Source organism: Lemur catta, chromosome 15 (genome assembly GCF_020740605.2).
Source record: "Lemur catta isolate mLemCat1 chromosome 15, mLemCat1.pri, whole genome shotgun sequence".
Lineage (NCBI taxonomy): Eukaryota > Metazoa > Chordata > Mammalia > Primates > Lemuridae > Lemur > Lemur catta.
This window is the reverse complement of record NC_059142.1, coordinates 10788492-10804500: the sequence shown is the minus strand read 5'-3', so window position 1 is coordinate 10804500 and position 16009 is coordinate 10788492. Positions and strand designations below refer to the sequence as shown.

Here is a 16009-nt window from a genome sequence, read left to right as displayed (position 1 = left end):
GCCATTACCAATAAAAAGTACTGAAGCCAAAAGAAACCTTTCTAAAAGTATCAATAACAGGTACATTTCAAGGTGTAATCCTAGCACTTTGGGAGGCATAGGTGGAAGGATCGCTTGAGGTCAGGAGTTCAAGACCAGCCTGAGCAAGAGTGGGACCCTATCACTACAAAAAATAGAAAAAGTAGCCAGATGTGGTGGCACCTGCCTATAGTCCCAGCTACTGGGGAGGCTGAGGCAGGAGGATGACTTGAGTCCAGCAGTTGGAGGTTGCAGTGAGCTATGATGACGCCACTTCATTGTAGCCTGAGCAACAAAGCTAGACCCTGTCTCAAAAAAGAAAAAAAAAAAAATATATATATATATATATGTACATTTCAATCAAGCATGCTGAAGGAAAAGCTGAATTATCGTCTCTATAGAAAATTAATTATATTATAAAACCGTTGACATATATATGAAAAGGCAATGACAATATGCATCCAAAGATCACAAGAGAAAAATATTAGAGATGTCAAGAAATTCATAAAATTATCTAAATTTTCTGGGTTTTTTCTGTTATTAATTGTATTTTTTTTTGACCTGGTTCTTAGTGTGCAGTTGTAGTTGTATTTGCCAGCTTTTTAAAATGAGTGCTTTATTATCTCTTTTATTGTTTTGAATAAAACTTAATTTTTCACCCTATTTTTAATTTTTTTTTTAACTTTATTTTTTAGAGATGGGGAGAAGTCTCGCTATGTTGACCAGGCTGGTCTCGAACTCCTAAGCTCAAGCGATCCTCCTGCCTCATCCTCCCAAGTAGCTTATACTGCATGCGCGCGCGCCAGCCACCAAATTTTTAATGCATATTTTGTATTCTTCTTAAAATGGGTCTCACAAAATCTGGATTCAAGCCCAACCCGTTCCCACAGAGGGCAGCTTCAGATTTCTAAAGGTGGACGGAGTGGAGAAAGGCTTTGGTCAGTGCGTTGGATGTGGAGTGGCTTGAGCTTAAGCACCAAGGCAAGGCTTGATGCCCAGTGGCAGAGGGTCCTGCAGACACCGCTGGAAAATGCCAGCACCGTGTCCTGTGATGCTGGAGCGCCAAGCGCGGGGGTGACCAAGTCAGGTCGGAAGCCGATCCCAGTCCGATCAACCAGCTAAACACACCCCCACGCCCCGCCTGGGAGGCGAGCGCTGGGAACCGGGAGGCAGAGCCCGGGCACAAGACGTGCTAAGCCCGTGCTGCGCCCTGGGGCCGCGCTCTCCTGTCCCGGTGGCCCTGGGTCTAGACAGACTGCTGCGCGGGGGGAGGGGCGGGACCTTGCCGGGAGTGGAGGCTGCGTCCAGGGGGCGGGACCAGAGCCGGAGCCCTGGCCACGCCCAGGAGGGGGAGGGGCGTCAGGGGGAACCTCTGCGAGTTCTGGCATTTCGCTCCCGTGGGTCGGGGCCGAGGCGCCCTGGAGCTGTTGGAGGGTGGAGAGACGGTACTTTGGGGAGGGCGTGCTGGGGAGCAAGGTCGGGCCGGCGGTGGAGCTGTCGGAGGAGAGGTACCCCTTCGCCGGGATGGTGCGCCTGCCTGGCGCGCTGGCCAACCTGGAGAACCCGAACCCGCATTACCTCCGAAGCTGAAGGGGAAGACGAGCCCTGCGAGGAAAGATGGAGGAAAGAGAGAGCCAGCCAGGCTGAAGGGCTCATGAAGCGGGCTGGAAGGGTCCTTGTGGGTAGAAGGAGGGGAGAGAGCTAGTGAGCAGGCTGCGAGGAGTGGGGTGAGGCGGTAGGGTCCTCTCATGCACGTGTTGTTTGTGGTCGTGAGTGCAAACCCCTCCCCGCCAGCTCACTGGCATAATGGCCACGAAGATGTTTGCCAGAGCCCTGTCCTATCTGCCTTGTCTTATCAGCAGCTCCCGAATAGGGAGGCCTCAGATATGAGGAGCAGGGTTGTGGGTGCAGAGAGCACACACTGACTCAAAGACAGGCTCCCAACAGGGGCCCGGCTCCCCACCCTGTCCCCTCAGGCACCTCCCCCAGGGCTGGGACATATCTGCGCCTTTGCTAAGCCTGTGGAAATGTTCGCCTCCTCCACCTCCCCAGCATGATAGACTGAAGGAATGGGGTAGTGGCAGCTCCAGGACTCCCCACGTGAGTCAGTGAACCTCTGGACACCACCCCCCCCCACCATGCCTGGAACGTGGGACAGGGCACCACTGAGAGACTTCTCCCAAGCACCCTTCTACCACACCTGCGAGGAAGTTTCAGGAGGCAACCCAGAGGGGCAGGAAGAGCAGAAGTGGGAGGGATGATGGGCTCCCCAAGGAGAGGGGCAGATGCCTGGCGAAGCAGGGTATGGAAAAGGGAGGGAGAGAATTCAGAATTCAGAGCCAGGCTACCTACTGCCACCTGTCCTATCTGCACCCCCATCCCTCCCCGTCTCTGTCCTCCTTACCCCATCCCCATTCCCATCTCCCATCTGCTCTCCTCCTGGCTGTGGTCCTCGTCCCCCAGCACCAGCCCGTTTCCCATATAACTGTGCTTCATGCCCTTTGGCCCCCTTGGACAGACCCGCAGAATTTGGACCCCTCCAGGACTGCACATACACACTCAGGTCACCCCAAAGTGAAAAGGGGGCTCTAAGATAACAGAAACCAACCGCAGCATGTTAGGAAACATGGCAGTCCCCTTCCTTCCTGTCTTCTCAGTCTCTTTTGGAACATATATGGTTGTATTTTATGTGCCTTTATGTCTCCAAAATAACTCTTATCTGGTCTGAATCTCCCCATTATTCTACTATTAGAATGTCTTAATTGGACCATGGGGATTTCCTTAGTGGTAAGACTATGGTAGGGGGTGTGGAGCTGGGAGGGAAAGGATTAGGGCACATGTGCAGCTCTGTGTCTGCCCCTGGATGTCTGTCTGTCTCTCTTTGAGTAGCTCAGTGTGTCTCTGTCTTATGCCAAAGAGGGAGAGGGGAGCTTGGTGGGGAGGGACTCTTCCCACCAAGAGGAAGGAGCACGTGCACCAAACACCAGCTCAATCCCGACTACCACTACCTTCTTTCCTGGACTATAGTCCCCTCCTGCCAACCCTGGCATGCTCTTTCCCCAGATCTTCCCAGGGCTGCTTCCTTCTTGTCATCTGGATCTCGGCTCAAATGTCATCTCTTCCAGGGTCTTCCCTAAAGCCATGCCCCACACATACATACACATACACACCGTTCTGTGTGACAGCCCTTGCTGTATATTCTTCATGGCACTGCTATCTGATTTTATCTTATTTATTAGTTTGTTGACTTGGTAACTGCTCCCCCCAACCCTGTAGAATGTAGGCTCTCTGAGGGCAAGACCCTTGTCTTTTTCATCTCTGTGTCCCCAGATCCTAGAACAGTGCCTGACACATAGAAGGCACTCAATAAATCGGTGTAGAATTGAATTGAATTAAACACAGAGATGCTTAGCTGATGAGTAAAGGGCCTTTATTGCTGACCGATTGCCCTTTTCTCTTTCTCGCTGCCTCTTCATCCCCTGCCAGAGCCTCAGACGTGCCCGCCCTGCCCTGTCTTCCCCAGCTTGCAGCAGCCCCCACCACAGCAGCTGCAGACCCACCACCACCACCACCGCCACACTACCTCAGCTCCCTCGGGAGCTATGAGTGGGCCAACACACTCAGGCCTTGAATCTGGCCTCCAAGCCCCAGTCCCCAGCAAAACTGACCCCTGCTCTTGACCCCTTTCCAATCAGCCCCACCCCTCGTACAAAACCACGCTTGGAGACCAGTGTTCCTGTGAGCACACACTGCCCTGAAGAGTCTCAGTACTCCTCCGCCATTTATTGAGGGTTTCCCACATGTCAGGCACTGTGCTAGGTGAGTTTCCAAAGTCATGTCATGGCAAATGCCAGCGCCCTTCTCCCTCCGAGTCTCCCAGAGTCCCTGCACCTCCTATGGTCGACATGGTGGTTTCTGTCCTGGGCAAGTCGCCGTGCCTGAGCTGAAGGGAAGGTGTGATGGCCTAGCTCAGGAAGGCCTTGTGCCAGGCCTGGGCCCCCTTGCCAGCTGCTGTCAGCTCTGCTGTCTCCATCCCTCACCTCCTTCTGGCATCATGCAGGGGCAGTTTCTCACAGGAAGCAGGTGCTCTGGATGGAGCTGGGCAGCCACACTCACTCTCTGTCCTCTCCCCACTGTTTGGCCCAGTGCTTCTGTGAGAGGATCAGGACAAAGGCCAGAAAGCCCAGGGGTTCACCAGCTGGCCTGTAATCCACAGCTCCCATTTCTTCACCCCAACCTGGGAGCCAGGCGGTTCTGAAGCCCGGGGCTGAGGCTGGCTGAGTGTAGTTCAAGTTGGGAGATCTGCAAGCAGCAATCATGGAGGCCAGTGTTTGGGGCAGGGAGAAGGAATGGCAGACTCCAAGGGGCCTCGGGCCCCAGCTGCTGGCCGTGTTCAGTTCCTCGGGCTCCTCTGCCAGGCTGCTTGGTGGCACCATAACATCACCCTCCAACTGCCACAGATAGCTGGCCTCCAAGAGACCCAGGGCCCAGAGCTCTCATCCCCAGCTCTGGCCTCTGACTGCCAAGCCACACCCAGCACACTCCCTTCTGGAGAGAATAATAGGACAGATGGGGGGAGGGGAGAGAAATAGAGCACTGAGTTATCTGCAGGGGGACGGCAACCACCACACACACCATGTTCATCAGACTTGCTTCCCTGATGCGTACACACACATATACCACTTGTGCACATGCGCACACACACGTTCTCTGAGACACACTCTGGATTCTTCTAGAAGAGAGGAACCGGCTTGAGAGGGCACAGGAGGCACCCCAGGAATGGACTCTAATACTTCCCAGACTCGAAGGCAGGGAAGTCATTGCTGTGGAACTAAGCAGGGTGACTACTGGTCTCCTGAGCCCAGATCACCATCTTTGGCTGGATGGGTCTCTGCTCATGCCTGTTGGCTATTTTATCCTGGGACTTTATCTCCAAGAAGGCCCTTTTTGAACCGCGGTGACCTGAATTCATCTTCCTTGGCTGAGTAGCAGGGATACTCACTGGCCATGGGCTCAGCCAGTTCAGCACCCCGTGGCTGCTCTGCAGGAGCCTCTGTTTCCATTGGCAACGCATTCAAGCCATCCTTTCTTATTGCTGTGGGCTCAGACGGTCTATTTTCATTGGCTGCCTGTCCTGAAGCTCGGTCCCTACTGGTTGCCACTAGAGGTAGTGTTTCCACAGACAGTGAATCCAATGGCGGCGTGAGCTTTGTCCTTTCTGTGCCACGCTGCTAGATGTCTCCCAGATGTGCCCTCTCCCCAGCCTGCATTAGGGTGGGGGGGCACTGGGGGTGCCCAAAGAGGGCCCAGCAGCCTGGAGAAGTCTCTGGTGCTGGCGAAGGTGCTTCCTCCTTTCGTGTTCCCCTGTGACTTCACACACCAACTGGGCAGGGAAGGCCCCAGGAAGCCCCTTCAGCCAACCTGGGGAAAGAGAGTCGGGGGCCCAAGTGGGTGGGGGCAGAGAGCAGGTGAGGAGGGAAAGGGGGCCCCGTGGGGTCTAAGGCCTTGGGGGTCATGGTGGGCGTAGCAATTAGTGGGGAAGCCTGGAGCATCAGAGGTGAGGTGACAGTAGCATCAGAGTGGGTCTGGGTCACTCTTCTGTCAAGCCCTGCAATGGCTGTTCATCTCAGAGTGAGAGGCCAAGTCCTCACAGAGAGCTGCCAGGACTCGCATGATCTGGTCTCTGTTACCCCTGTGACCTCATTTGTTTCTCCCCTTTTCTTGCTCCCTCTAGCCGCACTGGCCTCCTTACAGTTCCTCAATCATACATGGGGCTGTAGGGCCTTTGCACTGCCTGTCACCTCCAACTGGGACACTCTTCCCCCAGACACCATGTGCCTAAATTTCTCACCTCCATCAAGTTCACATCTTGTCTTCTCAATGAGGCCCACCCCAGCGACCCTATTTAAAATTGTAGCCCTGTCCAACCCTGAACTCCTGTCCTCCTCTACCCTGCTCCACGTTTGTTTTTTCCATTGCACTCATCACCTTCCCACATACTTTATAATTTCCCTGTTTACTTTGTTCATTCTTTATTGTCTGCCTCCTCCACTAGAATGTGTCTCCAGTAGAGCAGGAAGCTCCATGTGTTTGGTTCACAGAACAGTGAGTAGCACTTCCTAGATGCTTAATAAATATTTATTAAATGAATAAATGAAAGACTTTGTCACCTTCAGGGCTCTTGTGCAGGTGCTTGGGGGCAGCCTTGGACTCTTGACTCCGTCCTTCAGTCTTGGAAGGTGCAGACAACTCTGAACACAGTTCCTGGGAACAGTCTGGTTGGGGATGGGTGACATCATGGTGGGATCAAGACTCTTTTTAGCTTCTCCCCCATACTCCCCTTAAGACTCAGTTTTTTCCTTCTGTCTTCACCTCGAGGGGAACTCACCACAGTCTTCATAGATGGTGTCCGGAGCACAGGGAAGAGGGCCTGGGGTCGGGAAGGCTCCCAGCCAGCGCTGCATGTCTGATCTGGGGGGCAGGGAGGGAGGGGTCACAGTTGTCCCAGGAGATCCTCCTGGGGGCGGAGCAGGAGGTGGTGGTATAAGAGGTCAGGTGAGGGCCCCAAGGGTGTTTTCTGAAGGAGATACAACTCACAAGGACGAAGCTTGAAGTAGGCGGTGGGTGGGGCGGCCCTGGTGGTTGCTGAGAAGGGAGAGGCGGAAGGTTGGGGGTCCAGATGGGTCTGGAACCTGCTGGGCCTGGACCAGGGATCGATGGGCATAGTCCAGAACCTGTAGCCGCTGCCCACTGTCCAGGGAAGAGGACATTCAGAGGAAGAACAGGGGGCCAGCTGGATGTCCCCTCTCCAACCCAGCCTGGGCCTCAGCCTCCCTAGGACCCACCTCTTGGGCTGAGTGATGAGCAGCAGGTCACTAAAGAGTAGCAGGCAGAGGGGGGTGAATCGGGGGCGCGAGGTGAAGAGCACACCTCCCCTCCGGCACCCTAACTCGGTCAGCTCCCCCTGTAACTCCAGGCGCCGTGACCAGGAGACCAGGGGCAGGGCCTGCGAGGAAGCAGAGGAGGCTATAGCTCCGCAGCACCGTGGGGAAGGCAAGATGGAGAGTCTGGGCAGGGACCCACCTTGACTTTGTGGAAGCGCAGCCTTTGGGTGAGCCGGATCAGCTCTTCAGTCTGCTTCATACGCCCCACCTCTGCGCTGCAACGCTCAATGATCTGGGCACGGGGAGCTAAGTCACTCACCCAGTGGCCAGCCCCCATGCCCTTCCCTTTCTCCCTACCACCCTGTCACCTCTCCCAGCTTCAGCTTCCTTCCTGCCCACCTTGCTGACAGCACCCAGGGCCTTCTGAGCATTCTCCTGGCGGCTGGACCCCTCCTCTGTCTGACGCAGGATATTCTGGGGACAAAGAGGAAGAGTGACTGGGCCCCCTGCTCTGTGGCCGTGGGATTCAGAGGGGCCACAGCTCAGAGGCCCCTGCCTGCATTGATGAAATGCTCAGTTTGGGGCTCACAGGGCTCAGGGACCAGCTTCAGCAAGGCTGAGAGACTTCATCACTTGCCTTCTGCACAACCCTGAGCACGTCATGTTACCTCTCTGAGCTTCAGTTTCCCCATCTGTAAAATGGGGGACAATACCCATCTAGTATATCAATAGCATTGTTGTGAGGATTCAAGGAGGTAACATATGTCAAGTGTTTAGCATAGTCCTTGGCACATAGTAACTGCTGAAAAAAGGGTTGCTATTATTTTAATAATTATTAACCACAACTGTTAGTGCAAACACCATAGCAGAGTGGTTCAGGGGGCCTGGATTACAATTGTGTTTCTATCCATTATTTCTGCTTAACCTGGGCAAGTCATTTAATCTGTGCCTCAGTTTTCTCATCTGTAAAGTAGGGTAAATAATAGTTCCTGCCCTCACACAATTGTCAGTAAGTTCACACAGGTAGCTACTAGCATTTAGAACCATACCTAGATCAGCACATCGATAGCTGTTGAGCTACTGTGATTAGTATCTTTATTATCATTTTATTGTCTACACTGGGGATGGCTGAGGCTGAGTAAGACACAGAGAAGCTGATAATCTAGTTGGGGACTTTTCACATACAGAGCCCTACAGTGGGTGACCTGGTTAGGGAGGAGTCTCTACTTTGCAATAACAGAGTGTTTCCCAACTTTTTTTTTTTTCAGTATCACCACACTAAGGAGGCTTTTTTGGACAATTTTCCCTAAATGTCCCCCATCCCCCACCATCTACAGATATACTGTGAATCTGATTTGTTTTTGTTTTGAGACAAGGTCTTACTCTGTCACCTTGGCTAGAGTGCATAGTGGCACTGTCATAGCTCACTGTAACCTCAAACTCCTGGGCTCAAGCAATCCTTCTGCCTCAGGCTCTTGAGTATCTGGGGCTACAGGTGCATGCCACCATGCCCAGTTGATTTGTCTATTTTTTGTAGAGACGGGGGTCTCGCTCTTGCTCAGGCTGGTCTCTAACTCCTGAGCTCAAACGATCCTCTCGCCTTGGCCTCCCAGAGTGCTAGGATTACAGGTGTGAGCCACCGCGCTCACCTGTGAATCTGTTTATGCACCAGGGCCCTTTGGAGTACCACAACCTTTGGGATGTCTAAGATTTTTTTCACCTCCAAGAACCCATTTTTGCCCCCTTGGAAGTGATATCACCCTAGTGTGAAGGCATGCAGGTAGAGCAATATACCTGCAGGACACCTCAAAGACCACTCACCACAATGCCCCTGAGACCCAGAGAGAGGAAGGGACTTGCCCTATGTCGCTCATCTAGTTAGTGGCAGAGCTAAGTCTAGAACTCATGGTTTCAGCCAGAGACACTTTTCCTGCACCCGTTCTGCCTCCTGAGCATTTGGGCAGCTCCAGGTCGGGCTTGGTGGGTCCTGGACTGAGAGGCACAGATTAGGAGTCGTGATTTGAGGAATTTCTGTGTTAATGGTGGAGCAGGAAATGGTGATGGCTGGACAAGGGGCCCTGGGGGCAGTTCTCCAATGGACTTGGTGGGGCAGAAAGGGCCCCAAGCCAGGACGGTACCTGCAGCAGCATGCGGAGCCGGGTGATGCGCTGGAAGGGCAGAAGCAGGAAGGACGGCAGCGGGAGCCGCTCACACTTAGGGAGGCTCTGCAGCCGACGCAGCTCGGCAGAGAAGCGCACGTTCGTGTCCCTGCAGGAGCAGGCCCTGGCGGCTAGCAGCTGCCTGGCGTCTCAGCTGCCCCAGCCTGCTGTGGCCTCCAGCCCTCCCTTCACCCCAGCTTCCTCCCTCACCTCTGGGACACTCACATAAGGCGACTGTAGGTCTCTTCCTGGTACTGCTGGTTCCGCACGTAATCCACATACACCGAGAAAGGACCCACAGCGTGGGCATGCACCACGTCACACAGGTCGCTGATGTGGGGGGAAGAGCGTACACGGGACAGTAACGTTCCCAGAAACCTGAAGGAGCAGGGAAGCAAGCACTGGAGGGGGCAGAGAGCCAGGTCCCCGAGGTTCTTGAGCAAAGAGCTGGCAACTAACTGGGCCCACTCTGGGCCCGGGAGAAAGGTAAGGGGGTGCTCAGCAGCCCGGGGCCAGGTCTCCTGGGATGACGGGACCCCACTGACCGCTCACTGACTTCCTGGACTCGCTGCACATTGGAGAAGAGCGTGTGGTGATCGCGGGGTGTGAGCGTGTCCCGGAGTGCCTGGCTCAGCACGAAGGTGTCAGTCAGCAGCCGCAGGGAGCGCAGGTAAGAGGCCTCAGATGTCACCACCTCGAACAGGCTCTAGGGAGAAGAGCAGGGCAGTAGTGGAAAGCCCAGCTCTGTGCCAGCCAAGGACCCTGGTCACCCTCCTCCCCTATGCCTGGCCCACGCGGCTGAACCCCAGATGTGCCCACCTCCTGCATGCGCCTCTCCTGGGGGCTGAGGGTGTCCAGGAGGCCGCTGGCTTGCACAGCAGGAAGCTCCTGCCACAGGGTGTTGCGAGGTCCAGGGGGCCGTGCAAAGGTGGGAGCTTCCCCAGCATTTGCTGGAGAGGGAGCCCCATCCTCACCAACCCCCCACAGCTCCTCTGACAGCACGGCTGCTCGGTAGGTCTGGTACAGAGGTTCTAGAGGGCAGACATAGCACCTCAGGGAAGTCCAGTGTCCACAACCCTTCCCCGCTGCTTGATGGTCTCAGCAGGGACCCCCCAGGCCCGAGGCTCTCACCATCCTGCAAGGGCAGCTCCCAGTTCTGCTCCTTCAGCCCCTCCAGCCTGTCCTCATCCCTGTGGAGAGAGAAGGGGATGGGAGTCCCCTGGGCCACTGCTGTAGTGCACCCCAGGGGTGCTATTCACCTGATACCAGGAGGGAAATCAGCATGCAGGTGACACAGGGACCCTGACAGCTCCCCACCCAAACCCCAGTTTTTTTATGTGCTTGTTGGAGTGGAGGCCGTGAACTAAGTGGGACACATCCATTCCTGTTATCTCACCTACTGTGTACCAGAGACTACCAAGTCTCTATCTCAGCCCTCTCTTGTAGCAATCATTGTCTGCAATGGCCTATTTGTGCCTCAGTGAAGCTCAACATGATCAAATGCAAACTCTTACACCTCCGCACCAGCACCTGCAGCTCTGTCTCCCCTCTTCTGGTCACAGCACCACCACACAGCCATTCACTCAAGCTAAAAACCATACTAGTAAATGTTTGTTGAATAAATGAGCGGACCCAGATTACCTCTGATCATGATGGTGAATCTGAGATGATTAAGGCCAGATAACACAGAAGAGATGGACGTGATTGCTAAATGGATTTGGGGGCAGTAATCGCAATAGAGGCCCAAGGTGAGGGAAGGGAAGGAAATGGAGCACTCGCTATGGGCCCAGCACTTTACCAACAGCAGACCCCCGTGACGCTGTGAGCAGTCACTGTGATTACCCCCATTTCATGGATGAGGACACTGACAACCAGAAAGGCTAAGGATTTGTGTGAGGTCACGTAACTAATAAGGGACAGAGCTGGGATTAGAAACCAGGGCTGCTTGTTTCTAGAGCGCTGGCCCTGCTCCCCTGTGCCTTCATGGAGGTGGGATTTAGCCCGACCTAAAGGTTAGTCTGCCCTCGGGTAGGACCATGGCGGGGAGAGAAGGGGGACTAAGCGTGGGGGCGTTTGGTACCTTCCCTCCGTGGTTGCTGGAGGAGCATTCTGAGGAGCTTCGTCAGGACTGTCGCCTGGAGAGAGAAGCCAGAGTGAAGAGAACAACCCCCTGGCACCCCCAGCCCAGCACTGCTGACTCCAGCCCCAGCAGAGACTGTCACTATGAGAACTACAATTCCTCTCAGCCCCAGAGCAGCAGCTGGTAGAGGAACAAAGAGCCCAGGGCCTCTTGGGGGTTGTAGTCCATTGGGTTTTAGACCCCCCCCCACCCTGTCCCTTCATAGCCCAGAGGTCCGCTCCCCAGGCCCTGCACCTGTTTGGATTCCATCTTCGGAAAGCAGATCCAGATCTAACTGTGGAGGGTCCCCAGAGATGGTAGCGTCCTGCCTGACCCGAGTTGGTTTGGGGGGCTTGAGAGGTGGCAGGAGTTTGTGCTCGGCAGTGGAGCGGTAGGATGTGAGGACGACTGGGGGGTGACCGATACTTGGAGGGCTGGGGCGGGAGCGGGAAGCCCGCAGGGGCGAGGCCCGGCAGGGGACCCTGGGGCCCTCCTCCTTGCCCCCCACAGGTACCCATCGGAGCTCCAGGCCAGGCCGGGCTGCATGGCAGACACAGGGGCAGCAGGGAGGGCAGCCCAGAGCAGCATCTGTGGGAGACACGTGTCCTAAGAAGGAAGCCTTTGGGGCCCAGCCCCACCCCACCCAGGTGCCTCCAATGCTTAACCTGCCCAGCAACCTGAACATCGAGGCCCAGCCCCAGGCATCTATAGATCTCCTCCACCCTGACTCTCTTCTAACTCCAGAAATACAGAAACCAGATTTTCCAAACATGAAATCCATTTTTGAAAAGCTAGCCCCTAAAAGTATTGAAAACATGTTAAAAACAAAGAAGATGGGATGGATTAAGGCCACCCCAGCCCCACCACACACTTACCCGGAGCACCGTTCTCCAGGGACCCAGTCCCGGTGAGGGGAGCCTCTCTCTCCCCATTCACATCGGCTCCCCCTTGGGGACCTGGTTCCAGGGTGTCTGCAGCCTGGGCCCTGCCTTCAGCCCCGCATTCAAACCTGCCAGCCAGTCTCCGCACAGTGCCAGGGGCTGAGGCAGAGCCATCCTGCACCAGGCCCCCAGCCGTGGGGAGCAGGGGTAGAGACGTGCAGGGTGACCCGGAGGGCTTGGGTGGGGGCACTGGAGACCGGGGAGCAGGTTCTGGGGAGACAGAGCGCCGGGACACTGGACTGGGGGTGCTGGAAGCTGAGTCTGGGAAAGTCTGGGAGTCAAGGCTGGCTCTAGATGAGGGGGGCAAAAGGGCAGGGGGCTTGAGGGATGCAGCTGGCGGCTCCCAGAAGATAGGGGTGCACATTGGCGTTGGTGCATCATTGGCGGCTCGGGGAAGTTCTTGTGGAGAGGAACCGTTGTGGGGAGGCCCTGGGGACTGGGCAACTCGGGGTCGAGAAGGGGGGCGGGGGCGGATGATCCGAGGGGGCTTCTGCGTAGGGGGTGTTGCCGCAGGAAGAGACTGGGCCGACATCTTCCTCTGAGCTCTTCAAAGGAGTGGGGTACTCTGCTGGAGTCATCCCCTGAAGAGAAGGGAGGGGGAGAGACCCTTAGTGCACCCTAGGTGGGTAGACTGAGGCCATCTGAAGCCATGATTTTGGAGTCAGGAGGGAAGGCTGGCACACCTCCCTCTTTCCTTCTGATTCCCACTGTCTTCTCTCTTCTCCACCTCTCACCCCTCCTTATTTCATTTTTTGAGGCCCCTGGACCTTCCTGCTGCCACAGTCAGGCCAGAGCAGACAGTGAGGCAGGAGGTCGGTGGCTAGGTGGAGACCCAGGTTGGGGGCGAGGGTACCAGAGAATCAGACGATCAGTGAGGCGAATTCTGCTGTCAGTGTAGGCCTCCGTGTCTGCCCGATGAGCTGTGTGTCCGTGGTGTGTGTCGTGGAGGCTTGTGTGTGCTTTGAGCATGTGCCGTCTCTAGTGTTATGTGAGTGGGGGCTGCATGGTGAGTTGTGGCAGTGCGCTTGTCTGTGCTCTCTGGGCAGATACACAGTGGGAGGGTGCAGTGTACAGTGCATGGTGTGCAGCCCATTAAGGAGTATGCGGTGTGAGTGCTCAAGATCGGGGTGACAGTATCTATGTGTGATGTGTGTGCTGTGCTATCTGGGCACAGTGTGTGCCGGGCCTGGGCTCCGAGGGATGCATCACTGTTTCCCTGCTCCAGCCGGCCCTCCGCCCCCCACTTCCCAGTTCCTCCCTCCGGACTCTCCCTTTCCGGATTATTTTTAGTCTCCTTTTCCTGCCATCAAGATTCCTGGAGCCTCTGACTGCCGGAGACGAGAAGGCTCCTGCATGGTCTCTCCTGCCTCCCATCCTCTTATCCCTACCTGCCCCCAGGGCTGGTAACAGAGCGGGGCCCAGGTGGAGACCTGGGTCCTGCCAGGAGGCCTGGGGAGGTGGCCAGGAGAGCAGACTGAAGAATAGGACCAATAAGGCCAGGACCCTGGCCTGGGGCCTGGCTTCTCTTCCTCCCTCGGGGAAGGAGGCCGCAATCCCAAGAAGGCTTCAGGGTCAGGGCTGGGAGACAGGAGAGCCCCCAAATTCCCTTCAGAAGTCAGTAGGTGGCTGGGCATAGTGGCTCGTGCCTGTAATCCTAGCACTCTGGGAGGCCGAGGCGGGAAGATTGCTTGAGCTCAGGAGTTCAAGACCAGCCTGAGCAAGAGCGAGACCCCGTCTCTACTAAAAATAGAAAAATTAGCCTGGCATGGTGGTGGTGCGTGCCTATAATCCCAGCTACTAGGAAGGCTGAGGCAGGAGAATCGCTTGAGCCAGGACTATGAGGTTGCTGTGAGCTAAGCTGATGCCACGGCACTCTAGCCCAGGTAACAGAGTGAGACTCCATCTCAATTAAAAAAAAAAAAAAAAAAAAAAAAAGTCAGCAGGAGAGTCAGATCTCTCCAGATCCCATATTGGGTTCTTGAGAAATAATATAGGGTGGGGGCTGGGGGCTGTAGACTGTGAGTCTCACAGCTCAATGGTCTCTGCATCCAGGCAGGAAGCTACTTAGTGAGGTGACCCACACAGTGGCCTCGACCCCTGGCCAGCTTCCCCCAAACCCCTGCCCCCCTCAGGGATTCTGCCCCCTCAGTACCTGCATTTACTTCCTTCCCCACCCCCACTCAGTGACCCAGGTACTCGGGCCCCAAGCACTCACCCTTGAGTCCCCTCCACTCTCAGTCACCTCCCAGGGCTGAGTGAGTAGGGGCAGGAAACAGGAATCGGATCCTCCTCCCAACCGGACACCTCCCCCCCAAACCACACTACACTCCACATGCGCACACCGGGGCCCTGGAAGATGTGAGGGACCCGGTGTCCAGGGTCTGGGAGGTCAGTGGCATCAGGGGAACAGCTGAAACTCAGGCATGAGAGCGGCTATTCTGCATGTGCAAGTTCCACCAGCATTTCTGTGTGGACGGGGGCTCACCGGGGCTGGGGGTGGACAGGGTTGGGCGAGGATGGGGTGACCATGTGGCCGGCAGTACAGCATGGGCATCTGGATGCCTCAGTCTCAGCTAAGGGGTGGTGTGTGTCCCTCCATAGCCTATCCGACCATCTCTCCCATGACTTGCACAAACCTGTCTCTTCCAGTTTCCAATCTGTCCCCCTGGGTGTGAGCCAACCTACTATTTCACACCAAGGGACGCCCCCCACCCCGGGCTTCCCTCCCGAACTCTGTAATATCTCCCCATGAATTTACCTTTATCTTTTTGGAAGCAGTTTCTATTTTCAGCCTGCCCTGACTGCCCCTTGGAGCAAGAAGCGCTGGGCCGAGTGTCCGTTCCTGTGTTCCTGGGCCGGGAACTGAGGGCCCAGATTGAGATCTCTGCAGAGGAAGCCAGTTCCTCAGCCCCACCCGGCCATTGTGTGGGGTGTGTGTGTGTGGGGGGGGTGAGTCTGTGCAGCGTTAGGGGAGGAAGAGTGGGCGAGGGCTCTGGCAGGAGGTAGGGGTGGGGGAGGGAGATCAGATCAGGATCTGTCTCCCTCAGGTATATAACATTTGTGGAACTCTTGCTGCTCACCCACCATTCTCAGTCCCTGTCTCTGTCCCACGGGGAGGCTTTCACGTTGATTGGCTGGAAGTCAGTACCCCTGGGGGTGGGTGGGCAGGGGGATGGGGGTCCTTCTCACCCCTAATTTGCTCTGTGATTGAGGAGCAGAGTTCCAGAGGGCTGTGGGTGTGTCCAAAACAACTGAGGGGGTGGAATGAGCCGCACCCCAGCCTGGGAAGTGGGGTGGTGGGAGGAAGCTCCAAAGGCCAGCTATGAACTCTGGGGCCTTTGCGCACACCCAGGTGCCTGCCTTTGTTGGACCTACACACCCCTGCAAATGAGACACTGGAAAGAAAATCCAGAAAGTGGGCAAAACATGTTTTAACCTCTATTTTCTCAAAATAAAAGCCCAAAGTCCTCCTGCCTCAGGGCTCCACATTGGGCTGCCCTCTGCCTGGAAATGTCCTTCACCAGGGATGATCCCCTCACCTCGTGCTAGTCAAAAGACTCACTTCTCAATGGGACCTGCCTACCACTCTTTAAAAGTGCAACTCGCAGTCTCACACCACATTCCTGAGCTCCCTTTTTGATTGCAGCAATTTACACCTTATGACATCCCATATGGTTTGCTTATGTATTGTTTATAGTGAATTATCTTTCCATGTTAGTAAGTAAGCTTCCTGTCTCTCGGATCTGCTTGGTGGAAAAAACAAAAACAAAAACAAGCAAGCAAGCAGGCTTCCTGGAGGCAGGATAATTATCTATACTGTTCACTGATGTACTTAATATTTGATGAATTGGACCAAATTGAATTGAATCCTCCCCACAACTTGCTATT

The 16009-nt window shown here is 55.4% G+C and overlaps 1 protein-coding gene across 2 annotated transcripts; it reads right to left on the bottom strand.

Moving 5' to 3' along the window:
* Nucleotides 1-3751: 3751 nt before the first annotated feature.
* On the bottom strand, nt 3752-14973 carry ARHGEF15 (Rho guanine nucleotide exchange factor 15). 2 transcript variants are annotated; one of them, XM_045570225.1, is made up of 16 exons: nt 14880-14973; nt 12056-12702; nt 11436-11768; nt 11142-11196; nt 10193-10251; nt 9881-10092; nt 9607-9767; nt 9287-9439; nt 9041-9170; nt 7302-7376; nt 7102-7194; nt 6864-7024; nt 6616-6768; nt 6407-6489; nt 6189-6293; nt 3752-5439 (listed from the first exon to the last, which is right to left on the bottom strand). In XM_045570225.1, exons 2-16 carry the CDS (start codon nt 12651-12653, stop codon nt 5288-5290), a joined length of 2523 nt encoding a protein of 840 aa, XP_045426181.1. In that variant the 5' UTR covers nt 12654-12702; nt 14880-14973; the 3' UTR covers nt 3752-5287. The 2 variants fall into 2 exon arrangements, with proteins under 2 accessions (XP_045426181.1, XP_045426182.1); XM_045570226.1 differs by lacking the exon at nt 14880-14973 and adding an exon at nt 14337-14378.
* Nucleotides 14974-16009: the final 1036 nt, after the last annotated feature.

Bases quoted from the DNA above. Each gene is read 5' to 3' on its own strand.
- ARHGEF15 (XM_045570225.1), bottom strand. From the start codon at position 12,653: ATGTCGGCCCAGTCTCTTCCTGCGGCAACACCCCCTACGCAGAAGCCC. The intron at 10,252-11,141 runs GTACCAAACGCC...CTCTCTCCACAG, and splicing joins CCAGCAACCACGGAGGGAAG to GGATGAGGACAGGCTGGAGG. The intron at 6,769-6,863 runs GTGGGTCCTAGG...TTCCCTGGACAG, and splicing joins CTCATCACTCAGCCCAAGAG to TGGGCAGCGGCTACAGGTTC.